This window comes from Somniosus microcephalus, chromosome 7 (assembly GCF_052327205.1).
Source record: "Somniosus microcephalus isolate GS21.2 chromosome 7, FLI_Smic_1.0, whole genome shotgun sequence".
NCBI lineage: Eukaryota > Metazoa > Chordata > Chondrichthyes > Squaliformes > Somniosidae > Somniosus > Somniosus microcephalus.
The window spans coordinates 166,307,570-166,335,533 of record NC_140993.1 but is presented as its reverse complement, the minus strand read 5'-3'; the positions used below and the strand labels follow the sequence as shown (position 1 = coordinate 166,335,533).

Here is a 27,964-nt window from a genome sequence, read left to right as displayed (position 1 = left end):
GCTCTAAGTGGACCTGTGTCCTGATGAAATGGGAAGTGGAGGGTGGAAGAGGGGTCCTGGGGGCCGACTTTATTGCAGGCCACGGGATCCTAGTAGATTTGAGAAATCACTGCCTATGGGGGCAGGCAAAGGAAAGAACGGTGAGGTAGTAGTGATCCCAGGAAAGGAGGGGAAGGGGACCCTATGCACCATGAAGCCCAAAGAGGGTTATAACCTCGAGCTTATGGTTAGTAACACCCCACAGGAGTTCCAAGCATTTGTGCAGGCCCACCTGGCCACATTTGCCACACACAAACACGACTGGGTTTGACGTCAGCGTAGACGGGGACCCCATGGCCCGACCACAGAATCAGTATAACTTCCCTAGGGATGCAGAGCCAGACATGGAAGCAGCCATGTCCTCGTTAGTACAGCAGGGAGTTCTGAGACCGATAGCCACCTACGTGAATTCTCCATTGTGGCCGGTCAGAAAGCTGGACAATTCCTGGAGGGCCATGGTGGACTATCGGGTGCTCAATAGTAACATCCCAGCCTGTGCACTCACAGTAGCAGCAGTTGCCGACCTGATAGGAAGTATTCCAGCATCCGCGACCACGTTCACGGTGCTGGATATTTCCAACGGGTTTTGGTCCATCCCTTTAAGGAGGGAGGATCAGTACAAGTTTGCCTTTACGTTTAAAGGGCAACAGTACACGTGAAACTGCTTGCCTCAGGGCTTCCACAACAGCCCCAGCATTTTCCATCAGTGCATGGCAAACAGCCCAGACAGTTGGTACAATATGTGGATGACCTGCTTCTCATCACCGATTCGAGAGAGGAGCATGGCCCACTATTGGCCGAACTGCTGGAGCTGCTTGGGCAGAAGGGTTTTAAGGTAAACCCCAAGAAAGCGCAGATCGGCTCGCAGGAGGTGAAATTCCTAGGCCTGACCGTGCGCGCTGGAGAAAGGGCCATAAATAAGGCTAGGAGAGAAGCAGTACAAGAGCAACCAGTCCCCAACACATTGACGGGTGTGAGGTCGTTTCTAGGGCTAACCGGGTACTGCAGAGACTGTATTGAGGACTATGCAGCCACAGCAGTCCCTCTGCTCCGAATCCTACACAAGGGAGTGGAGTGGCTTTGGGATGAGGGCTGCCAGGCAGCATTTGTCAGGCTCAAGAAAGACTTGAAGACCGCACCAGCTCTAGGGGCTATAGATGAGGAGAAGGGCTATAGATGAGGGGAAAGAGTTTTTCCTGGAGGTAGCAGCCAGTGGGGACAGCCTGAGTGCTGTGCTGCTCCAAGAGCGGCATGGCAGGCTAAGGCCGGTGGTCCACTCCTCCAGGATACTCACGGATGTGGAGAGGAGCTACTCCAACTGTGAGCAGCACCTCTTGGCCACACATTGGGCTGTGAAAAGATTGTTGATCTTCACAGGCACCTCTCCCATTACCCTCCTCACCCATCACACATCCACCCAGATGCTTCTGCATGGGAGGATCAAGGATGGAACAGTGAGCAGTGCCCGCATTGCCCGCTGGACCCTGCTCCTCTCACAGATGGATCTCAAGGTGAAGGGTCTCTGTAAGCCAAAGCTCGCTGCCAACCTGGCATATCCTGGAACAGCCCACCGGTGTTCCATAGAAGGGGCTTGGGAAGTGAACATAGGTTTACGGGCTGGGATACATCCCACAGGCCGTGAGATCTATGTAGACGGTTCCAGCACGGTATCTGCTGGCGAGCGTCTCACGGGGTGTGGAGTTTATGACCCAGCGGCAAACATTGCCCTGGCGATTAAGCTCCCCAGCACCATGAGCACCCAGCAGGCTGAACTGTCCGCGGTACTGTACGTCGTTACACACCCCGAAATCTTCCCCATCCCCTACATGATTTACTCGGACAGCATGTTCACGTGCAATTCTTGTATGGAGTACCTGGCCATCTGGTCCCGCCGCAGATACACCTCTGCAGACAGGAGACCCCTCACAGTAAAACCCCTGCTGGAAAAGATCCTGGCAGCAGTGGGGAGGAAGGGGAGGTTTTCATCCACAAGGTGAAGGCCCATTCCTCCACAGACCCCCGCGGCCAAGGCAATCAGCAGGCTGACTTGCTCGCCAAGGAGGGTGCCCGCACAGGCGCTTTCTGGGACCCATTTGGGTCCAGACCCATGGCGGCGGTCAGAGGTAGGGATGGGACCCAAGGGAGTGTAGGGGTAGCATTAGCCCCGGACTTTAAGACGGTCCAAACCCAAGACCCCGTCCTCAAAGCAGTCCTCAGTGCAGTGACTGAGGGAAAAGGGGTAGAGGGTCCGTACGGCACAACAACCCTCTCCGTGAAAGAGGGCATGCTGTTCCGGGGGGAACAGTGGGTTGTGCCGCAGCAACACCGGAGGGTATTCCTTCAACTGGCCCATGAAGGTCCAGGAGCGGGACACCCCGGGCCTGAGACCACCTGGCAGCGGGTGGAACAGGCGGGATGGTGGCCGGGACTCAGGGAAGATGTCCGCGAGTTCTGTGCAGGCTGTCTTGTGTGCGCTGCTAATAACCCTGACCCCCACAAAAGGAAGGTACCTATGGGACACGTCAGGAGGGTAGAGGGACCATGGCAGTCGATACAAGTCGACTACATCGGGCCCCTGCCCACCGCCCAGGGAGGCTATAGGTACTGCCTAGTCCTGGTGGACGTGTTCAGCAAATGGGTAGAAGCCTTCCCCTGCAGAACAACCACATCTCTGGGTACTGCCAGGATCCTGGTCTGGGAAGTGTGCTCGCGGTGGGGACTACCACAGTATGTGGAGTCCGACCAAGGGAGTCACTTCACCAGACAGGTGATGCAGAACACCCTTATGCTGCTAGGCATTGAGGGGAAATGGCACGTGGCCCACAACCCGCAGTCATCAGGGATTGTGGAAAGAATGAATAGGACCCTAAAAGAAAGGTTGAGGAAGGAAACGGTGGACTCGCCCCGTAAATGGGCCGAGATCCTACCGTTGGTTCTGATGGGGATCCGGGCCAGCCAGTCTAAGAGCATGGGGTACTCCCCGTACGAGCTGATGACCAGCAGGGTTATGCAGACCCCCACCGATGTACTAGCCCCGGTGCTCACGGAGGGTCAGCTCAGAGAGGTAAACCGGGACAGGTTCGCCTGAAACCTTTTTGAGCACCTTAAGCAGGTCCACGAGCAGGCGGCTGGGAACATGGGAAAGCAGCATCGGAGTAACCGATTGCTGCTCGAACCCCGAAAGCACCACGAGTGGGAAGTAGGAGATCAGGTCATGGTGAGGAACTATGCCCGAGTAGGGAGTTTGGAACCATTATACATGGGGCCCTACAGCATTGTAGATAAAGCCAGCCCCATAGTATACGCCGTTAAGATGCCTCGGTGCACAAAATGGTTTCACATTAATCAGTGCAAACTGTTTAAACCTGAAAGGAGAAAACAGCCAGTTGGGGTAAGGTCTGAGGATAGAGATCCTCAGCCTGCAGCAGGAGCGAGCTCACAGACTGCACAGGCAGGTGCTGTGGCTTGCTTAAAGGGAGGGGCCGTCCCGCTCACCGATTGGGACACTTCCCCGCTCTTCTGGGATCCAGATGAGGAGGGACCCGAGGGCAAAAACCCCACCCCTAACCCAGGTGTAGAGGAGGAGGGACCTGAAGTTGAAAACCCCGCCCCGGACCCAGCCATGGGACCTGGGGGCGGAGACTCTCAGCTGCAGCGACAGGCTGCGGAGAGTTACCTGCCCCTAGCCCAGGTTCGGGAGAGGTCAAGCCTGAGGGAGCAGCGGTTCGGGTTAAAGGCCCATCAGCCAAGAAAGCCCCACCCGCCAAGGTCCCTAGAAGGTCCCCATGGACGCCCCAGCCAAGAAAGCTATGGTCACCAGCTCCCCAGTTACCAAGGGCCGCCCCTCGAGTTAGGGGGAAGTCCGAGGACAGAGGTCCTCAGCCCGCAGCCACGGGCGGCGAGGGACCAACAGTGCAGGACGGTGCGGCCACGCCGGAGGAAGCGGTGTGCCACAGTCCAACCAGGAATTAGCCTGGCCGCCCGGAGATGGGCGGCGGATGTACATAGTTTAGGTAATGTAAGTTTATATTTTAAGTTTAGGTATTCAGCTTAAGTTTGGGTGTTTTAGCTTAAGTTAAGTAAGGTGATGGGTAGTTTTAATTAAGTAGTAACCTGCTAAGAGTGTGTGTATTAGAGTCGAGGCCACAAGGCTCGACTATGCTTCACCCAAGCCAGAGAATCTCTTGGGGACCTGGCTAAGTGTTTTTGTACCTGTTGCAGAAAGACTTTCAGGATGAAGGGGATCGTAATCCTACTCGCCCTGATGGGACTGAGCCTGGGAAAGAGGGGTGACGTAGAGGATGCCCACATCTATGGGTGCTCTGGAGATAGAGTGCCGATAGCAACCGACGGAAGTGGCGAACGGGATGCAGAGGAGACCGCCATCTACGTCCACGAGGGAAGGTGGCCAGGGTGGCTGGGGTCCAATTTGTCTCAGTACTCCAGCCAGACCGGGTTCACGTACGGGGAGGCCTCCCTCCTGTGCCCCAGGGTACGGGTCGTTACCACAAGGGTCAGCGTCACCTTAGGGAAGCGTGTATGTTTAACGTGCAAGGGACACATTCCTCTGGATAGGTGGTGGTGGCTCAGAAAGCTGAGCAAAGATATGAGGAACCCCGCAGTCGAGTGGGAATGGTTGGGGAACAATACACACCGGACGATTACAGGGACTCATGGGGGATTAAGCGTGTGTTGGGATAAGTGGTGGGAACCGGATCAAGGGATTTACATCTGTATGTGGGGGTCAGAGAAGGTCTGCCCCTCAGGCATATCTATTGTTTTCCACCAGCAGTGGCAAGACACCGGGGAGGGGATGAAGTGGAATACCAGCCTGAAGGTGTGTGCGGTCCCATACACCCCGATCCCAGTCAATGCCACTGAGCTTGTGCCCCGCCCACGGCGCAGGCGGCGAGGTTACCCAGGGAAGGGTGCCCCACCACCACCAAGGGACCAGGTAATGGACTGGTACTAGTGCCTACCGACCAGATGCTGTACCAGGGGGTACACTACGCGGTAGCCTCCGTGATTTTAAATCTCACGAGGTACATTTACCGGAGTGGTGTCCCAAAGAAACAGAGCAGCTATACCAGGCCCTATTAAAGGACATGTTCAAGAAGTTTAATGAGTTTGATTTCGTCAATGTTGACAAAACCGAACTGGACACCACACAGCGCGAGTTTTTGGGTAATGCAGAAAGACAAAGAAGGGGAGTATGGAATGATGTTTTTACTGCGTTTAATACTGGGTCCTCTGTCATCAACAGTTTGGATGACATAGAGCTGCAGACCCAGATAAACGGTTTAAAAACACAGTTAAGGAAGATATTAATGGATGAGAACAAGGTAGTGGGCTTGGAGTTGCATGAGGACCAGGCCATGACGGTCCACTTAAAGGAGATTATAGCGGAGTTGGAGAAGCACACAAAGACGGTAAATGCCCTCATAAGGGAGGACAGAAATGCTTCTGACCAGGCTGCGCAGAACTAGGTGTGCATGCTGTATGGGGCGTGGTTGCTGGGTGAAGGCCGCAGTAATCTGGAGGATTTAAAACAGGGCTTAGTCCCCTCCTGGATCAGCAACAAACACCTCGCAGCCCTCCATCTGTTTGAGAATGCATTAAGCCCGTGCCAACTCCGGCTAGCTTCCGAGGCCTACCCAGTCCCAGTGGATTGTGGACAGTCCAACTGCATGATCATGGGAGTAGTAGTTAGGATGCCGGTCATGGGTAGGATAGCCCGACCCACACTGGTATACAGGGTTGAGAACATTGGAGTCATTCAAGGGGGTGCACACATTTGTTTCACAGCGGTCCCGCCTTACGTCATAAATTGGGAGCACGCTATGACAGGTACTGACCTCTCAGGGTGCCGGAGCCGGGGAGCACACATAATCCTGTGTCCCCAGCACTTTAACGCCGATTCAAAACCGCAGTGCGGGTTCAAAGCTGCTGGCGCGAAGCCTATAAATTGTACCATGGAGGCAATGGCACAAGGCCATGTTCCCCCGCAGGTAGCATATATAGGAGGTGGGACATATTGTGTCACCACAGGCGCATCCCACTACCAGCATGGACAGCATAGCTGGTGTACGGTTAGTGACAGCAGTTTCTGCTTTAAACCCGAGGCAGAAGTCCAAGTGGCCCAGGAGCGCATTGTCCCCATTCCTGAATCCTCCACTGTTCACCTCACTGTGAAGGAGAATTTTACCAATTTACAGAAGTACGTAGCACATTTCGGCTACGAAATTCCCCCTCTCCCTGAACACCTTACCAAAATACTGAAAGCCGTTATAGTTTCACAAAAACATTTTTACACTCTAGAGCAGAAAACAGTAGAGATAGGGACTAAGATATTGGACATTGTGATTCCACCCTGGTGGGACATTTTCAATAACATAGAGGTCCCTTCGTGGATCAAACTGGCTTCCCACAATCTCGTGGTTTGCCAGTTAGGGATAGTATTGTATCTAGTATGCATTCAATGTAAGGGAAAAGGCCAGATGCTAGAATTCCAAAACCAGAGGATCTGGAAGGAACATTATGTGAAGGTGGAGGGAGATACATCTGTTTGGTTTCTTGTGTGTTTGTTGTTTTTAACAAAGATTTTGCAACGCGTTGTTAATAAAGATGTATGTGTACCAAGTGGTGCAGGGGTGTTGGACCCCTCCATGCTTGGATGTGTGTAAAAGACTGTAATTATTCTATGTATACTTATGTACACTACATTATTGCGGAATGGGAAGTGCATGTGTCGTGGGTGTATTAGATAGGTAATTACAGGGGAAGGTTGACTATGGAGGGTCAGAAATTTTGCTCACCTTGTGTGGTGATTATTCTTGTTTTATAAGAAGCATTGTAATTGGTTGCCTGTTTTCCTGCCTTGAGATATATGCTGTAAACTTATTGGTTAGTTGATTCCATGTGACCTGTGGCAGCCATCTTAAATTCAGTTTTCTACAGTGGTTGAGACTGGGTGCTCAACATGTACTTGCTGTTTTTTTAAGGTTAATAAAGCCTAGCTTTTGAAAGGCAATCTACTCTTTATTTCAATTTATTAACCTTTTGCTATAATGGAATGATATCTTTGACCGGAACGATTTAATGCTGACCCTAATTCTGCAGGAGTGGATGATCAATGGAAACATTGGTATCGTACATTTAAAAACTTTTTGGGTGTGTTGGATCAGCAATCTCTGAATAAGTTGGATATACTAATCAACTACATTGCTCCGGATGTGTATAAGTATATTTTGGACTGTGAAACTTATGAATTGGCTATTGCTACGTTGGAATTTTTTTTTGTTAAACCCAAAAATGAGGTATTTGCACGTCACCTTTTATCTGCCCGTAGGCAGCAGGCGGGAGAATCCTTGGATGCTTATTTACAAGCACTCCGGCGCCTTGGTGCTAACTGTAATTATAAGGCCGTGTCTGCAGAAGAACATAAGGAAGAGTCGATACGGGATGCATTTATTAATGGATTACTGTCTAGATCAATTTGTCAGCGGTTATTAGAAAATAAGACTTTGGATCTTAAGAGTGCTTTTGAGCAAGCCTCTACATTGGATTTGGCTCAGAGAAGTTCGGATTCTTATGCTCTTTTTGATCGGCCTGCGACCGTGGTTTCGGCAGTTCCGGATGAAAGGGAGTTACGTGGATTTAATAGGAGTGGTTTACCAGATTCCGAAACGGTTTCTACTTTGGCAGCTGTTGCCTCTAGAATTCAGAAGTGTTATTTTTGCGGGAACGCCCGGCACCCCCGTCTGAAGTGCCCTGCCCGGGAGGCTGTGTGTAGTAAATGCGGCAAGGGAGGTCATTATGCACGTGTTTGCAAATCGGTTGCCTCCTCTGCGACCATTCAGCCTTTAGATAGGGCGTTTATTGCATCAGTTTCTGCCGCCTTTTCCCATGGCCTAAACAAAGCTATAGTTATGGCCCAAGTTAATGGGTTAGAAGTGAAGGCCCTTATAGATACGGGCAGTACTGAGAGCTTTATAAGTCTTCAGTTTGTGAGGGAGAAGCGTTTGAAAATTTCGCCTGTTTCCTATCAGGTGTGTATGGCTCAGACGACTCTCACCTCACAAGTAGCTGGTTGTTGCCTTGTGAAATTAATTCTCCTAGGTAATACGTATACTGATATACGCCTATCCGTTCTGCCTAATCTCTGTGCGGACATTTTGATTGGTCATGATGTGCTTCAATTACATGAGTCCCTCAGTCTTTCTTTCGGAGGAACCAAGACACCTTTGTCTATTTGTGGATTAACTTCTTTATTCATTTCTCCATTATCACTTTTTTCCAATTTGATGCCGGACTGTAAGCCAATTGCTACCAAGTCAAGAAGGTATAGCAGTCAGGATAAAGAATTTATTAATTCTGAAGTTCAACGTCTTTTATCGGAAGGAATCATTGAACCTAGTTTTTCGCCCTGGCGGGCACAGGTAGTTGTCACCACTAATGAGAGACATAAGAAGCAAATGGTGATAGACTACTCTCAAACTATTAACAGGTATACTCAATTAGATGCGTACCCCCTGCCTAAGATTGATGAGCTTATCAATAAAGTATCTCAATATAAGGTTTTTAGCACTACTGACCTAAAGAGTGCTTATCATCAGATTCCTATCGCTAAGAGGGACAAACCATATACGGCCTTTGAAGCTGGCGGAAAGCTGTACCAGTTTTGCCGAGTACCATTCGGTGTTACTAACGGTGTCGCCTGTTTTCAACGGGCAATGGATGCTTTTATAAGTGATAACTCTCTCTCTGACACCTTCTCGTATTTAGATGACATCACGGTGTGTGGCAAATCAAGGGTGGAGCACGATTTTAATCTAGAAAGATTCCTTCAAGTTGCGGAAAAAGTTGGCTTAACTTTCAATAAAGAGAAGTGTATCTTTTTGACCACCGAGGTAAATTTACTGGGGTATATTATCTCGGGAAACAAGATTAAACCAGATCCAGAACGGCTGTGACCACTGATTGAGTTACCTTGCCCTACTAATCCTAAGGCCTTGCAACGAGTTGTTGGACTGTTTTCTTATTATTCTAATTGGATTGCAAACTTCTCGCAGAAGATCCGGCCCCTTATTCAGGTTACGACATATCCTCTATCATGGGAGGCCAGGATGTGTTTTGATAATCTTAAAAAGGATATCCTTGGAGCAGTTGTGCATTCTATTGATGAGCAGGTTCCCTTTGTGATTGAGACGGACGCTTCCGATTTTGCAATTGGGGCTACCCTGAACCAAAATGGAAGACCTGTGGCCTTTTTCTCACGTACTCTGAGCAATAGTGAGCAGAGACATTCATCAATAGAGAAAGAGGCGTACGCAATAGTAGAAGCACTGCGTAAATGGAGACATTATTTATCTGGGCGACATTTTACGTTAGTAACTGACCAAAAATCTGTGTCCTTCATGTTTGATGTCAAACATTTCGGAAAGATTAAGAATGATAAAATAATGAGGTGGAGGATCGAGTTGGCATGCTATCATTTCGATATAGTCTATCGTCCGGGGAAGGATAATGTTGCCGCTGATGCGCTGTCGAGGGCTTATTGTTCTGTGCTTCATGGAGATACGCTTATTAATCTTCATAATGCTTTGTGCCATCCTGGTGTTACGAGGATGATACACTTCGTACGCAGTAAGAATTTGCCCTTTTCAGTTGAAGACGTCAAGCGGATGACTTCGTCATGCTCTGTCTGCGCCCGGTGTAAACCGAATTTCTTTAAGCCTCAATGAGCTCATCTTATAAAGGCTACTTCTCCCTTTGAACGCCTGAGCGTTGATTTTAAGGGGGCCTCTTCCTTCAACGACTCAGAATCGATATATATTTACTGTTGTGGATGAGTTTTCAAGGTTCCCTTTTGCTTTTCCTTGTGCAGATGTATCAGCTGCTACAGTTATTAAATGTCTGACTCAACTTTATGTCATCGTTGGGATGCCTGCGTATATCCATTCGGGTCAGGGAAGTTCTTTTATGTCTTCCCAGTTGAAGGAATACCTCCAGAGTCGGGGAATTTCTACTAGCAGAACTACCCCGTATAATCCCCAGGGTAATGGACAGTGCGAACGATACAATGGGGTGATCTGGAAGGCAGTTATGTTGGCTTTGACATCCCGGAACCTTAAGAATACACAGTGGGAAATGGTACTGCCTGATGCCCTGCATTCCATTAGGTCATTGCTTTCAACGGCTACTAATGTGACCCCCCATGAAAGGCTCTTCAACTATCCGCGGAGATCCACTACGGGATATTCGGTACCTTCATGGCTTACTATGCAGGGACCTGTGCTGCTCTGACGCCATGTTAGACTGTCAAAGTATGATCCTTTAGTGGAGGAGGTGGAGCTATTGGAGGCAAATTCCCAATATGCTCACATTCGATTCCAAGATGGGAAAGAAAGTACGGTTTCAGTTAAAGACTTAGCTCCTTGTGGTGGCCAGCCCTCTCCTGAGGACATTAACAATAGCCATAATTCAGATAATGTTGATGTCATCACAGATACTATGAACATTTCCAATCCTATTGCAGACACTTACAATTCTCTTAGTCTGCCCCCGATGGATGTTCATGACCCTCCCAGTCTACCTTCTAATGGGACTTCCAATCCGGAAACCGTTGATAATCGGGATATTGATAGCCTCCCTGCAGAAGATATTTCTGTGTCTCCTGGTGTGGGAGGGCAAGGAACTCCATCAAGGCTAAGAAGGTCGACACGAACAAGGTATCCGGTCGACCGATTAAAAATGGACTTTTAAAATAATTAATAAATTAATAGTAAAATTTTAAAATTGTTGAAGGCATTATACATGTATTGCTCTAGTCATAAATAACTAATTGTAAACTGTAAAGGCTACCTAGGTTGAAGTATATTTTAAAAGGAGGGGTGAATGTGGTGATTATTCTTGTTTTATAAGAAGCATTGTAATTGGTTGCCTGTTTTCCTGCCTTGAGATATATGCTGTAAACTTATTGGTTAGTTGATTCCATGTGACCTGTGGTGGCCATCTTAAATTCAGTTTTCTACAGTGGTTGAGACTGGGTGCTCAACATGTACTTGCTGGTTTTTTAAGGTTAATAAAGCCTAGCTTTTGAAAGGCAATCTACTCTTTATTTCACCTTGTAAGGATGATACTTCAAGCAAGTTTTAGTATCACAGAGGGGAGTGTAGATTCACAAAACTCCCACATTCCCCCAAGGTTACTAATAAAAGGGACCCTGCATGGACATTTTAAAAAGGGTACCCAAAAGATGGCGTCCGCACCTTGTGACCAAAAGCCTGTAAGATTTTAAAAGCTTGGACTCTGCAGCACAGAGCAGGCAGTTTCGGGAAATCGAAACTTAAAATGCATTTCTGTGAAAAGGACTTTGTGTTTGAAAAACCAGACAGTTAAGCAAACACTGAATATGCATTTCGTCAGATTGGAACAGATCAACCCAGTTAGGCCTAAGCGTAAAGCCATTAGTTTGTCCGCATAAATAATCGGAAACAGCTTAAGGAAGCCACCAAGGTTGGACAGGCCGATTAAAATGCATTAATGACAATACAACTCGGACATCGGGCCATCAGGTGCGATAAATGGCCATCTAAAGCCAGTTAGTTTAGATTGGTGTAATCATTTAAAACAGCCCGCCAAAAGTTAAACAATGAACTGACCTGATTTGGCGCGCAGATTAGGGCCTTCCGAAGGAGTACAATTGTAGGCCCATCAGTACCAATCGCTCTCTTACTCTTGCTCTTACTCTTGACTCGTGGGCTGCTGCCGCCCGTACTCGTGCCCTGGCCTCGTGGCGGGTTCTCTTCTCGCTCTCCGCTTTGCTTAAACAATCAAGGACATCCATACCAATCGCGGAGAGGGGAACGAGACCCGAGTCCAAAGTCACCCAGGACACCCGGGCCACGAAAGGGGGCAGAGGAAACGAGGCAAAACAAAATGAGACGAAGAACAAGGTAGAGACCTGACAAGAGCAGAGAAGGGCAGCAAAAGATGCATTGATAAAGACCGAGCACGTAATTATAAGCTGGCGCTTGGGGAAGAATTCATATTACGAATATACTGGCGTTCTAAGAATGGGTAGAAAAATCTAAGCAGTAAAGGCTGCCAACGCAACGTTACTGCCGACGACCGCCCAAGGGAGAAGAAGAAGAGAACCCATCATGACGAGACGACGACAGTAGCTGAGGAGAGGAAAGGTGTGCCGCAGCAACAGCTCCGGCACCGCGCCCTGAGACCACGTGGCGACGGAGCACCCCAAAGGACAGGAGACTAAATCTCAAAACTCGCAACGTTTAAGGCAACAAGCCTTGGATTGGTGAGCATGAATTCCTAGCCCCTCATAGCTTAATCTAGTTAGGTATAGGGGGTGGGATAAGGATAAGGGGATTGTTAAAGTAGTTGTTTTTCCCTCGATGTGCCGTGTGTTCCCCAGTCCCTGTATAAGTATAGTTATTTGTTTATGCCTGTAATTGTTTACCAGTAATTTCTCATAAGAATGTGTTTTATTCCTGTTTTAATAAAATCTTGGTTTTCTTACACCAAACCACTTGTCTACTCGAATTTTTCTGTATCGCCACCTGCACCTAAGTCCGGTGTCTAGAACCCAGGGGCGTGGGAAAGATTCGAACCGCTCACCAACAGTCAGGGGCATAACTGACTGGGCGCACGCGCCAACCCGCCACCCCCCTACAGGAGGATCTGTCAATAAGATTCTTGACAGATCACAAGTGCTGGGTTTCAGCGCATGCGCTTCGCATGCCTAAACTCGGAACTTGCGCGGCCCCTACGGGCACGTGTGCACCTCATACGCACCCGTAGGGGTTGCAAAATATGGCCCACTGTTTACACTGTGGGGCAAATTGAGCAACAGGAAAAACAGTTAATGTGCAAGTTTGAGCATACGCAATTACTCAGAAATCACTAACACCATTTTGAAGCAAAAGCATGTGTGCAAATCTTGCACATGCAGTTAGTAAAAAGTCATAATCATGATTTTTAGCAGGGACAATATTGTCATATGACTGCCAATGTTTCGAAGGAGTTTGAGATTCTGGGCTATAACTGCAAGTGTGGTTTATCTCCCTGAATCATGTAATAAAATGTTTGAAAATTCTTGGTCCTGCTGAACTGGCATAAGATATTGGAATGCTTACTACAGGATAATAAATATCACTGAATAAAAAATGATGAAGCATTTAGTTTAAATGTCATCAAAGTCTTATTTGCTTTACACATTACTATTGTACAGTATTATTGTATAGGTGTATGATTGATACCTTCTTAGATTTAAAAGGGAAACTTTACCGTGGGGTAAGTGGTTATTTTTTGCACTTCTGGTGCAAAGCTTCATGTGCTGCAAATGTATATCGAGAATCTGAGCACACTCAATTGTAATGGACATAAAATCCTGCACATTGAGTAAAGCTTTGCATCAAGAACGCTAAAGGTAAAACAAAAACATTAAAGGTGAAAATTTACCTCCATTTCGTTTTTAAATGGTAAATTTCAATTTCTCACCCATGATGTTGTAATGTGGAACTCCCACTTGCAACATTACATGTTTTCGCCACCCATGGATATGACTTACTTTCCTTCATTGAATTCATGCTGGAAAGGATGGCATCACTGTGGCTCCCTTGTTCTCTGTACCTGTACTGTAAAACTTTCCACAGAATTTTGGCAAACAAAATTAATAATAAATAAATATCGGTTTGGTTTTTGAGTCCAAGCTCTCTGGAAAGAGTTGTAGCCCAGATGCAGAGCACTAGTTGGTACCAGTGGTGGCATCCTTCCTAGAATACATTGTAGGAACAATTTATGGCATCACAAAGTATTTTTAAAAATTATAAGCTGGAATTTTCCAAAAACCACAGCAAATGTTTGAGTGCATGAGTGCATATTGCCTGGGAACAAACTGCTACATTTCTTTTCAATGGGGTAGAGTTTGAAAACTTTGACTATTGGTCAGATGCAAGCAAAGTAAAATCTTGTGTACAGCAGACAGTTGACAGCAGTGGTTAACTCAAGAATTACAGTTATTGGTTTATCCGGGTTTCCTCACTCACTATTTCTCTGTTCATTGAATCAGTTATAAGGTTTTTTTTAAACCCCATTACAGTGTTGTCATCAGGCTTATTTGGCATATTGATGCTAAATTTATTACTCATGCTCTGCTATCAGGGAGCTGCGTTCCAAGGCAGCATAGGTTGGAGAATCAGCACTACGATGTCATTACCCTGTCTCTGGCCTGTATTCCGGTCGGTAGTGCTTCTATCTGGTTTGGTGAAAACTCACAAATAATCCAATAAACTTTAATGTTCCACAGTGCATGTCTTGTGTGAAATTTGTAATTCAACAAGTGTTTGATAATGACATATGTTAAAAAATGAATCAGCGTCATAACATCCATCAGCGGAGACGGAGATGATGTCTAGCCTCTCACGTAGTGCAGAGAAAACTGTTAATTGGATTCCCGTTATATATAAAGTGCATTAACTATGATACAATACTGAGAACTTCATACAATAACTGAAACAAATCCCCTAGCAAGATGTATTCCAGCTACTTACATCGGAGTAGAAGCGGGTTCCAATTACCCGAGCCAGATGTGGATTTTCCTGCATACAATTTTGTGGACAATACATTCTGAAATTAGAGAGCAAAATACATCGGTTCAATAGTTCGGTTTAAGTAAAACTGACGCAAGCAGGGGCAGCCATGTGGATATTGTTATATGATTTTCACTGTCAAAATAATATATTTTGTCAAAAGGAAATCCTCAAACAAAATGCTTTGGGACATTTCCTACCCAAATGAGTGTCACCTTTACTTAAGTGATATTCTTAACAATTTACTTTTAAAATCATTCCTATATACGTTCTTCATATTTATATTAAGACATGGTAATGTCCTTGTCTTCACTTGATGCTCTTTTTCAAGTCTTAGAACTCCTATGGGGACCTAGTCCTAGTTCCTCATAATCTGCCATACTCTTGGGCCTAGAAATTCGAGCAGGTCGGAAACCAGCCGATAACAGCGCCGTCCAAGTCTAACGGCTGCCCGCAGAGAAAGTGCAGGCAGCACTGGTATTTTTGGTGCTGCCTACTAATTTACATCAGCGGTGCGGAGAATGTGGGGTGTAACGCACTCTTTCCAGCTCTAAGCTGAGCAGGAGGCCAAAGGTCGTGTCTGTTACCGCTTGCACTTAAGGAGAACGAGGAAGAAATTAGTCAACCTGTAGCCCATGTACGGAATAGTTGCTGTATTTATTACAACAATTTACCTGCCACCTGCTCACCAATCAATGTTGCAGCATTTCATTCAGCTCTTGTGGAGCAAGCTCTTGTCATTTAAAGTGCATCAAAGTGACACAAGCAAACCTCCGGAACCTATCTATGGAAGTAATCTTTTAAATCAGCTCTGGGTCCAGCTCGCAAAATTTCTACAGATGGAGAAAGGGTTCGGCAAATTGTTCATTCATTTGTGGGGGAGCCTGCCGACTGCGACGGGGAAGTTTGTGGTTTGATCGGACTTTGGGTTTTAAGGGATTGGAGGAGAAGGGAGGAGGGTGTGGGTGTAAAACAGTGCAAGTTAACTATTTTGTTTGTACTGTGCTGTAGTTTGTACCTCTCATTGCGCTGAAGAAGGCATGCAGCATTCAGTGCTGTTTAAAGAGAAACCGCCCCCTGCGGATGCCATAGGTAAAAGGGAACACTGCTCATTTTTTTTTGACACTGAGCCAAGATGGCCCATTTAATGCTTTCAAGGATTCTCCCTTATCACTTTACCCACACATTTCATTCAAAAAGAATAGAAACTAAGCAAAGCTCTTTATTTTAAATGCTTGTTTAAATTTTCATGAAGCAGGAAGAAAAAGATATAAGACAGGAATGATCAAATCCAGCGCTTTGTAGTTTTTGAAGCATCCATAGGTGATTCCTAATCCAAACCTCAAGCTTACTCTTATAGTCACTCAGAAGTAATCACTTGTAATATTGCATCACACACCCTTCAACCTAATATTCAGTATGGATTTCAACAACACTATCCTAATCAGTGAAACAAGGTTTCCTATAGGAAATAAAAACAGAAAATGCTGGAAATACTCAGCAGGTCAGGCAGCATCTGTGGAGAGAGAAACAGAGTTAACGTTTCAGGTCGATGACCTTTGTCAGAACTGGAAATAGTTAGAGATGTAACAGATTTTAAGCAAGTGTAGGGGCAGAGAAAGGGGGGAAGGGAGGAAAGAACAAACGGGAATGATACCTTTTGTCACTTAATCCCTCCTGCCTTCCACCCTATCACAGACCTTCCCTTTTGTTCTTTCAGGACAGATAACTGTGTCTTTTGAGTCAAGCTTTAACTGACCAGAGGTGGATGAAAGAAATATTCAACACTTAAATTAGATTAGAAACAATTCACTGCTTGACAAAGTTAGTTTGTACAGAAACCTTGCAGTGAAGTTGCACCATCTTGATTTGGCTTTGTTTGCTAGACGCAGGCAGTAAGAGAAGAAAAGCGAACAACATGGCTCTTTGTTTGTAACATTATTACAATGTAAATAAATTCGTTTGCTGCAGTTTGAAACACATCGGTCTGGACGTTAACCCACCCACGACGGGCAGGCGGAGGTCGGGGTGGGGGGTGGGGAGTGGAGGGTTAAACCCTAAAAAACTTAAAAATGCAACCCAACCCAACACGTATGCACCTGCCGCCATTTATAGCGTGGCATGCGAGGGTCCCATCTTGGAGAGGTGGGACACTTCATTAACATATTTAAATCAGGCTCCCATAGTGCAATTGGGTGCCTGATTTAAAGTTAACAGCTGCCGGTCGTATTTTCCAAGGCTCAGGAAACTCGGCAGTGAAATGGAGAAGGGAGCTGCCAGTTCCAGAAGGTAAGTGCCTTTTTCAGCACTCCTTGTGGTCTAGGAGGAGCAGGAGTGCTCTCCCCGGCGCCTCAAGGAGACCTTCGGCAACCACTGACCGCCCTGCCTCTCCAAGACCCGATCTGAAGTCTGCTCCCCTCCCGACTGCTGGGGTCCATCACTAAGGGTCCCTGGCTGCGACTTCCTGACACTGCTTTACCCGCCTGACAGCTGGCCAGCCTGTCAATTTGACTAGCTGCTGAGCGGGAAATAGAAGAATAACATTATAATGAGGCCATGCTGTTAAATTCAGCAGGAGCTCCATGTCCCCGGCCTTGCCGGGTTTTCCTAGCGCTGCTGCGCTCCCCCACGTCCTCCCCACCTCACAGAAATGTTGGAGCCATCATACTAGTAACAGCATAATATTGCTGAATATAAGAAAAGTAGTCTGGATCCAAATGTAAGATCATTAACCACTAAACAGTGACAATAACAGAGCAACATGCAGGAGTGAAGTGAAACATTTTGGTTATATACTGACAAACTGAACCCATTAATTTCCATTTTAACCATGTTCACCAGTCTCTATGCTCCCCACACAACAACAAAAATGAATAATTTAAAATATACATGATTTAGTAGTAGATATATTGGGGGGGGAAAACTGGCTCGTGCCCTCTTTGGGGCGCTGACTTCGTAGCGCCCTGAAAAAGTTAGCGCCCCTGTGCCTGAAATTGAATGGTAGCGCCCCAAGCAGGAGGCGGGGCGCTACTGGAAGCGCTCCCCCTCCCTCTTGGGTCGCTCCCATTGAATAGCGCGGCACTACATACAGTAGCGCCACCCGCATTGGCATGTAGCACCGCAGTATTGCAGGCCTCCCTCCCCTGATTAAAGGGGAGGAGCAGCACCAGGGCCCTGCTGGACCAAGAAGAGTGCCGGGCTGACTGATCGCGGCCGGCACCCCGCAGGAGGAGGCGGGAGGGGGCAAGTGCTGGCAGGTGGCCCAAAAAAAATGTCCGCCCGGCACCTGCCCTTTAATTTGTGCTGCCCCAGCCGCGAAAACGCCACCCTGACCCTGTCGGACATACCGTCTGGCGGTAGGTCAGGGGGCGCGAGCCAAGTTTGCGGCCGAGGTGCGAGCAGGGCACAGCACACGGCGAGGCGCAGCGCCGCGGGGTGCTACCGGCTACAGCCGCCGCTAACCTCCCGCTGAATTTCGCGGGAGGTGTCAGTAGCGCCGTGCCCAGGCATTAGTGCCTTGTGCCACGTTAGTGCCCCCAAGGGGCACTAATTGGAGGCGCAAAGCAACCACATTTTTCCCCCTTAATACTCAGCATTTTAACCTGTAAATTCTCTTGTTTAATTCCCATTTTTTGAGTCATCAATCTCGACAAAGCTGCCTGACTGAGATGCTGAAAAGTGAGGTGCTTTTCCAGAATGAGCAAAGGAAAACTGGATACTATGTTCAGCAGCTTCACTTTTGTGCACTTCCCAGAAATCAGATCCAGTGACCCTGGCAGCACAACTCCAGGAAGAGTACTGTTGGAGACACAGCACAGAGAATGGGAAAGCTAAGATTAGGGAGGGGGTGGGGGGGCGAAGCAATAATGTGGACACAGTGTAGAATACATTTTTAGAATGATGATCAATATGAATCAGTACATCATTCATTCTCAGTTACCTCGGACAATGTGAAGTTGGTTTTTTGAATGTGCATATTTGGTGTCCTCTTGTCTGGCAGTTAGCAGATCGGACTAAAGAAAAAAGTTATAGTTAATAATTAAAATACATATAACTGCAATAAACTAAATTAAAATGTTTAAAATATGCTTTAAAAGAACTAACCTGTTACTTTAGAGACAATAAATGAATTGGCAGCTTTATATTTACTAAAACAAAAGAAGAAATGTGTAAGTTTGTTATAGCGAGGAATGCAGATCTTCAAATTATAAATCTAGTGGATTGAAGGGAATAATTTTTGAAGCAATTCAGCTATAAAATAACTACTTTAGTAATACTAAAAACCACTGTACTGCAAGATGTTTTTCATTCTAAATATTGTTAACTGCATATTAGAGAGTAGCTGCCTTTAATTTTTTGCAGATACAGATTATTCTGATGTTGTGATGAATGTATTGCTGAGGTAGTATTATCAAAGCTAACGGCTTACATTACAGATCTTAAAACATTTAACAGTGGTATTCAATACTTTCCATACTTCATGTTTTGTTAAGGGGGATCAAACTCGGGAAGTAGCCTGGACCCCTGAAGGTACATAATTTGTTTTTTAAATGTTAGATTTGGCTCCTATAAACAGAAAGCTGAGGAGGTGGGTCTGCATTACATCTGCAGAAGGGTGGTGTGACTGCATGGGGTTTCAGTGAGTGGGGCAGTGGGGGGGGGGGCGGTGGTGTGGGAGAGCTTGAACAATTCCCTCTGTGGCGGCAGGCTCTGGAGTTTCACAGTTACAAACAGAACAATACTTGAGTGGTATAATGGTGGGATATCAAGCAAAATTGGGCAGGGAAGCCTACTGCTGCATCCTCGTCCCAACCTAGATTTTCATCCCCTCACCCCAACAGGGAAGGCTGCTGTCTGCCCCCTCAATGTCCTGTCACTTACCAGGCCAGGACTCCGTTGGTGAGGCCTACATGCACTCTTGTGGAGGCCAGCATGCCTCATCTATCTCAGCATACTAGCACCACTGAAACAACAGGTCCCGACTGAAGCCCAGCAGTGGGAACTCCTGACTGAGTCCCCATCCCCGCCCGTTATTTGCCTTGTAAGTGGGGATGGGAAGTTGTGGCAGGAACGACAAAGATCCAACATCAATTGGGTCTCCTCATATCCTTAGGGATTCTGCCAGTCTCCCACTGAATCTATAGCAGGGGACCAGTAGATTCCCCCATGGAATTTAGGGGCCAACTTGTTTAAACCTTGGTTCAGTCTGAGACTTAAACTTCAATTATGTTCCTGATCTTCACATGCTTCTACCCCCTTTAACAGTGGCCTTCTCTCTTCTGGTGCTGCAGTGGATGTCCTATATTTATAAGCTACTTTCCACAGGCACTGTCAGTCTACCTTTAAAACCGCTATCATCACCTCCTCCTCAAAAAACTGACCATTGACCCATCAATCTTCTCCAATTACTGTCTCATCTCTGACCTTCCTTTCCCTTCTAAAACCCTAGAATACTCCAGTCTATCCCCTTTCGCTCACTCTCCCCTTCCCTTCTTCTCCCCTCCTTCTCTCCCCGCCATCTCTTCCCTCCCTTTCCTCAGCATCTCCCCTCTTGCTTTACACCTTATCTCCCACTCCTTCTCCTCTCTCTCTGTCTGCCTTCATCCTTTCTCTCCATTTCTTCTTTCCTATCCCCTCTCCTCCCTGCCTCTCTCCTCCTTCCCTCCTCCCTTCCCCATTCTCCTCTTCCTTCTTTGTCTCTCCCCATTTCGACCCTCTCTGCCTGCACCTCCACTCCTCTCCCCATTCCTCTCTCCTCCTCTCCCATACTGTCCTCATCCCTGTCCCTCCTCTCCACTCTTTCCCCTCCTCTGACTTCTCCTCTCCACCCTTCTCTCTCCCCATCGTCATTTCCGCACTCCCTTTCAACACCTCCTGCTTCATCTTCCTCTTATCCAGTCACCAGTCACCTCCCCCACCTCAACTTTGCCACCATTCTCCTGTCTTCTCTCCCTCTCCTTCCTCCACCTCCTATCTACCTTCACTCCCCTCCCCTGCCTTCATTCAATTAACCCTGCCAAACCAGAAACGTGCCCTTCGTCTTATGCAACACCACAGAAGATCAACTAATGACTAAATAAAGCTGTAAAATGCTGTGGGGAAAAGATTACTATTAGAATGGCAGACATGTATAATGGTATGTTACAGGGGGGTGACCCGGATGGGGGGCGTGGGTTGGAACCAAGGCTCCCTGGACTGGGATTTCCTGGTTCCCCAGCATTTAAGGGACCCAGCGGAGGAGTGGAGACTGGAACGCCTCAAGATATGAGGTGTACCAGCTTCCAGAAAGGCAGAAATGGGCCCCATGGGGGGAAGGGGGTTCAAGCTCAGGAAGTAGCCTGGACCCCTGAAGGTACAGAATTTGTTTTTTAAATTTTAGATTTGGTTCCTATAAACAGAAAGCTGAGGAGGTGGGTCTGCATTATGTTGTATCCGTGTGTTAATGGAGACACGGAATGCAGGAGTTGGTTTAACAGGTGTTTACTGAACAAAGTCTGGAGGTGAACTAAAAGATACAAGACGCTATACAGGCTTATATACCCGAGTGGTCACTACCGGTATTACAGTACACAGGGGCTCTTAAAGGTACATACACGACAATTCCTCCCCTTTTAGATAATTAGTACATAACATTTTAAGTAATCATTAATTAACATGTTTACAAGAACAATAATCTACACATTTGCTGCAGTTAATCAATTATAAGTCAATCTCTCAGGAGGCTTCCTGACTCGGTCCGGATAACGCCTCGGTGGTGTAGTAGTTTTCGGTGGTGTAGTAGGTTCTTTTGGCAAGGTCGATTCGGCTTGAATGCCAGTGTCGGGTTCATCTGGTTCCAGTATTAACGGATCGGAGGTAGATACTATGGGTATCTCTGCTTCATCATTAGGCGTATAGAGTTGTGGTGTAGGTTGTCCCTTTTCGGATGACTCTATGATCTGGTCAGCATGGCGCCTTATTATGCTTTCACCAATGTCCACGGTATACATCAGCGGTCCTAGTCGTGTGCAAATAGTTCCAGGCTGCCATTTCTCGGTACGGTAGTCCCAGGCCAAAACTTGTAGACCTATCTGGAAGGTTCTAGTTGGCCTTTCATTCATGCCTTGAAATTGCCGGTTCTCTACGTCCCTTCTGATGTTTGGCTTGATCAAATCCAGCCGGCATCTTAGTCTTCTATTGAAAAACATCATGGCGGGAGTTTGGTTTGTAACCACGTGTTGCATTCCTGTACGCAAACAAGAAGTTATCTACCTTATGTTGTAGATTTATGTCTTCATTACCCATGGCCATTATGGCCTTCTTGAAGGTCTGGACAAACCTTTCAGCTAATCCATTGGTGGCGGGATGGTATGGGGCGGACGTGTAGTGCTTAACCCCATTGTTTTTTAAGAACTTCCTGAATTCTTCGGACACAAATTGCGGTCCATTATCAGAACAGATCTGTTCAGGCAGCCCATTCCTGGCAAACATGGTCCTTAATACTGTGATGGTATTTTCCGTGGTGGTGGAGGACATCTTTATTACCTCCGGCCACTTGGAGTGTGCATCAACCGCGATTAAGAACATTGAGTCCATAAATGGACCAGCAAAGTCGATATGTACCCTTTGCCATGGAGATGAGGGCCACTCACATGGATGTAGAGGGGCTTGTGGTGGGGCGTTTTGGACCTTCTGGCATCCTAGACAGCTCTTGGTCATTTCTTCGATGTCTCCATCGATACCTGGCCACCACACAAACGCTCTGGGTAGATTCTTCATTTTCACTCCACCCAGATGCCCCTCGTGAAGCTCCTTTAGTACTTTATCCTGGAGTTTGGGTGGAATCACCACTCTGGATCCACACATCAAGGTTCCTCGGCACACTGACAGCTGTTCTCTTCTTTGCGAGAATGCTGGCAACAGTGGTTCGCCATGTGCTGGCCATCCCTTCACCGTTAAATCGTAGACTCGTGAGAGAGTCGGGTCATTTCTCGTTTCCTTTTCAATGGTAGAATTTGTTACTGGTAGACATTCCACTATGGTTGAGTGGAACATCTCCACTGGGTCCACTGTAGGTGCCTCTTCTACCGTTGGCAACGGTAGGCGCAATAACCCGTCAGCATTACCATGCTGTTTTGATCCTTTGTATTCTATGTCATATTGATGTGCCCCTAGGAAAAGGGACCACCTCTGTAGTCTTTGCGCTGTCATAATGGGAGCGCCCTTTTTAGGGTTGAATATGGAGACGAGGGGTTGATGGTCAGTCAACAAGGTAAATTTTTGTCCGTGTAGGTAATGGTTGAATTTCTTCACTCCCCACACCAGGCTGAGTGCTTCCCTGTCGATCTGGGCATAGTTACGCTCAGCTGAGTTCAATGAGCGTGACGCAAAAGCTATCGGCCGCTCCGAGCCATCAGGGAATCTATGCGATAATGCCGCTCCTACGCCGTAAGGGGATGCATCGCACACCAGTCTGATTGGCAGTGATGGGTTGTAATGAGCCAACACTTCCTTGGACGTGATCAAGACTTTGCATTTATGGAAGGCACGTTTACAGTCTTCGCTCCACTTCCAAATTACTCCAGTTTGTAGCAGTGTGTTAAGAGGGTGCAGAATAGTTGACAAGTTTGGTAAAAATTTATGATAGTAATTTATCAATCCCAGGAACGACCTTAATTGTGAGACATTTCCAGGTGCTGGGGCTTTTATGACCGCTTCAATTTTTTCAGGTGACTTATGCAACCCTTCTTCGTTAATTATATGGCCACAATATGATATTTGTTTCTGGAAAAATTTGCACTTGGGGCGATTTGCTCGTAGGCCCCGTTCTCTCAGCCTAGTGAGCACCTGCTCCAAATTGGCAAGGTGCTCATTGTCGTTTTCTCCTGTTACAAGGATGTCGTCTAGGTAGCATTGAGTCCCCGGAATCCCTTGCAGGACTTGCTCCATAGCTCTTTGCCAGATAGCTGGAGCTGATGCTACTCCGAAAACCAGTCGATTGTACTGGTACAGGCCTTTGTGTGTGTTTATCGTGAGATACTTTTTAGAGGCCTCCTCAACCTCCATCTGTAGATATGCCTGTGCCAAGTCAATTTTGGTGAAACGTTTCCCTCTGGATAGTGAGGCGAAAATATCTTCTATCCTCGGAAGAGGATACTGTATCGTGCGAAGGACTGGGTTTACAGTCACCTTGAAGTCCCCACAGATGCGAATTTTTCTCTGTTCTTCAGATTTATCATTATTCAACGATTTCTTCATGACCGGGACGATGGGTGTTGCCCACTCGCTCCAATCTACCTTGGATAACACACCTGCTTTTTCCAAATTCTCCAGCTCTGCCTCGACTGCTGGACGAATTGCGTATGGCACCGGCCTTGCCTTAAAAAACTTGGGAATTGCCGCATCTTCCACTTTTATTGAGGTGGTGACGCCTTTCAAGGTTCCTAGTTCCTGTTGAATCACTTCTTTGGCGTTAGCCAAGATGTCTTTTAATCGTTCAGGTATGACGTCATCATCATTTTTTTTCTTACTGGTCACCGTCAGTGCCTGAATGGAGTGCCAGTCTAAATGTATCTTCCTGATCCATTCACGTCCCAACAACGGTGGACCACCATCTTGCAGAATGTATAAATACAACTTCTGTATTTCCTTGCCGTTGTATACAACAGGCACCCTTATATTCCCTCTGGGGTATACTTTCTGCCCCATATATGTCTTCAAGATAATAGATGTGTCTTTCAAAGGTATATGCGGAAATAGCCACTCGTAATCCCGTCGACTTATGATGGTCAGAGCGGATCCTGTATCTAGCTCCATTTTAACTGGGGACCCCGCTATCGTGAGGGTAACCCAAATGGTCTGGTAATCTTCTTTGGCAATTCCATTATGTAATTTGAGACAGCTTAGTCTCTTGTTTCCGGCGTCGCTATCGCTCTTCTGGTCTTCGGAGCTACTGTCCGTCATCATTTGTACCTTTCTGTACTTTTCCTTATTGATTTTTTTTCTGTCAGTGGATTTTATGCTTCCAGATCGGCATACACGTGCAATGTGTCCCATCTTTCCGCATTGCCTGCATGCTTTGTCCTTGAACCAGCAGTCCCTCTGGTCATGGGTGGATCTGCCGCAGCGATAACATCTCTCTAAACCCCGTGTCATTTCATGGGTGCCGAAGTCCGGTGGCTTTTGCTGTATCTCTGCCGCTCCTCTTGCTGCTGCTTCGTATGATACAGCCACACTGAAAGCCTTGTCCAGTGTCAAATCTTTCTCAGAAAGTAGCCTTTTCTGTGTTCCTTCACTTAGGAGACCGCAGACGAATTTGTCTCGTAGAGAATCTGCCAGTCCTGCCCCGAATTGGCAGTGCTTGGACAGCTTTCTTAATTCGGTGAGGTAATCAGCGTTACTTTCATTCTTGTGCTGATTCCTCCTGAAGAATTTGAATCGTTCCGCTATCAGCAGCGGTGTTGAGTTTAAGTGCTCCTGTAGGGTATCAACAATCTCCTTAAAATTCTTGTCCATCGGTTTGGCTGGAGTGATTAAGTTTCGTAACAGCCCGTATGTCCTTGCGCCCATCAGATTTAGAAGTACCGATGCCTTTTTATCATCCTCTACTTCATTCGCTGTGCAATATACCTCCACTCTTTCCACATATGTGGTCCAATCCTCTATATCACTATTGAAAGCAGTAATATTGCCAGTCTTAGGCATCCTGAAAATCAAAAATGGCGCCTCCCGCGCTTTCCTTTCTTCCCTGCCGAGAAAAAATGGCGTCTCCCGCGCTTTCCCGCCGCTGCTGCTGCTGACAACACTGTTCTCCGCAGTTTATATTTACACAGATATTTTTAATAGTTGGAGACTCGTTCCCGCCGGACTCTCTGGGACTTTTCCCCTCCCTCTGCTTGGTCCGAACGCCGACCTGCTTTGCAGCGCCGGCCGTCTCCCGAGTGCTCCACCCTCCGTCTCTGTTTGCCTCCGCCTTCCGACTCGTTGATCGGCCCCACCGCCCAGGAAGGATTAGTGCAGTACCTGGCACCAGCCCAGCTAGCTGGTGAAACCACAGTTTTTTTTTTCTTTTTTTTCTTCGACCTTCGTCTGAGGAATCGATCTCCTTGAGGTGCTGCCGAATTGCAGGTAAGTCCGTTTCCAATTCGTCGCCACTGTTGTATCCGTGTGTTAATGGAGACACGGAATGCAGAAGTTGGTTTAACAGGTGTTTACTGAACAAAGTCTGGAGGTGACCTAAAAGATACAAGACGCTATACAGGCTTATATACCCGAGTGGTCACTACCGGTATTACAGTACACAGGGGCTCTTAAAGGTACATACACTACACATTACATCTGCAGAAGGGTGGTGTGACTTCATGTGGTTTTGGCGAGTGGGGCGGTGGGGGCGGTGGTGTGGGAGAGCTTGAACAATTCCCTCTGTGGCGGCAGGCTCTGGAATTTCACAAGGTGCACTCATAATGGGACTGGCATCTTCCAGCCCCCTGTAAATGTCTCATCCACCTTGTCCCCCTCCAAACTCTGGCACAGTCAGTGATGAAGCGCGCCAGCAAGTTCAATTAATGTATGACTGCCACGGTCACAACCCATGCATTTTCAGGGCCACTAGTTTTCTTATATAGAACAAATATCTGGAAGGACCTTACAATTATTGTAATTTATGTGAAAATTCAGCTCTCCTGCGCTCCCAGTGTGGAACTGCAGCTCTACTTCTCTGCCTTCTTTTTGTGATTTACAAATGGTTTGCAATTGGGGTCACCAATACTCACCCAATCGATTGAACCCCATTTCTATTGGCTTTTATAAAGAAAGGTTTCTTTCCTTGTCTGGTAACATCTACCCAGCCACCTTCATTGTCCAGCACTCCATAATGCATTGCAGCTCTACAAATGCTTGATTGCTGAAAAAAATGCACATGAAATTAAAGAATATAATAAACCCACTACATATTTGCTAAGATATCCTAAACACAACACCATTTTGATTTTTTGCCATTAGTTGACCTCTATGTTATTGGCAAATAAAAGAAAGATATAAAATTGATTATAGATGACAAACCATGATATAAAACATGAGTCTATGGTGGGGATGGGAGAAATTCAACTTGCCCCAAAAACAGTCATAAAATGGACATAGCTGATGCACGCCTCTAATGATGTCAGCGATAAACATGAACAAAATTTGTGCTCATGCCTCATTTGATTAGGATTTGCAAGCAGTCAGCATTACTTGTGCTGTTTATTGTCATTTTGCCAATGGGGAGGTGGGTGGGAAATCAGGTAGCACCTTGGCTGTTTTTGAATCATTGCTTTCAGCCATTCCTATAGAGTGACGATGGTGACTAAAACAAGTTCTGCAAGGACATCTCTTTTGTCTGATTTTCAGACACTGCTCTGCAGGTTCTCACAGAGGAGGTAACCAGGAGAAGGGAACTGATTTTTCCAGCCAACAGGATGAGAAGATTACCATGGCAATTAGCCCAGTAGCAGTGATCAGAAAAGGCAGAGCAGATTAATGCGAGGAGCATTGCACCCAGAACCTGGCTGCAATGACGCAAGAAATTCAGTGATCGGGCCAGAGGTGCTAAGGCAAGACTCCTACTCACATCTCTCTTACTCTCTGCTTAGTCCTGCACCACCTGTAGCCCCAGCACTCACAAGCCTTCACTCACCCACTTCCCTTCACTCTCCTGCAATCACAGCAGCACACTTCACGGCATCTGCTTCTGCTGCTACTGTCACAATCTGCAGCTGCTACTGTCCTCACAATTACTCCCTTCACTTCCCTAAACCTATACTATCTTTCATGCACCATTCACAATATTCTACCCTGACATGCCCATCTTGACAACCTTTCAGCAGGCCACACACTAACACAACCTTTCTTCTTGCAGGAAAAACTGGTACACAAAACCAGGGAGCAGATGAGGACATCTCTACAAGTCTTATGCCCATTGGAAGGACTAGTGGGCAGAAGGCACATCAAGGATGTTGCAACTAGCCTAGCTAGAGGATTTGCTCCACAGGGTACTTGGCCAACTTATCCTCCCTTTCCCTTCTCACTGAACTCTCGCCGTCACACGCTTTGCATGACAAAGTGGTGCTGCTTTGAGCTGCCACTCATCCTTCTCTGCTAACTCTTGCCACTAACAGCTATCCCTTGTCCCTCTCTTGTTTTTCCAGATCCATCACATTTAATGGGCTAAGTTGCAGGAAAGGAAGAGGAGTTCACTAATTGTTCATTTTTGGTGTTGTTGTGTGGGGATAGTAGATACTGGTGAACATAGAAACATAGAAGATAGGAGCAGGAGTAGGCCATTCGGCTCCTTGAGC

General features: G+C 46.9%; 1 protein-coding gene across 2 annotated transcripts in view; it reads right to left on the bottom strand.

The window, feature by feature from the left end:
- LOC147114993 (cysteine-rich secretory protein LCCL domain-containing 1-like) overlaps positions 1–27,964 on the bottom strand; it is a 114,872-nt gene that overhangs the window by 17,475 nt on the left and 69,433 nt on the right. For both annotated transcript variants that reach the window (XM_085993187.1, XM_085993188.1), the window contains 4 exons: positions 26,402–26,532; positions 18,756–18,799; positions 18,592–18,664; positions 14,613–14,688 (listed from right to left, as the gene is read on the bottom strand). In XM_085993187.1, coding sequence (XP_085849313.1) covers positions 14,613–14,688; positions 18,592–18,664; positions 18,756–18,799; positions 26,402–26,532 — 324 coding nt within the window. The remainder of the gene's footprint in view (positions 1–14,612; positions 14,689–18,591; positions 18,665–18,755; positions 18,800–26,401; positions 26,533–27,964) is intronic.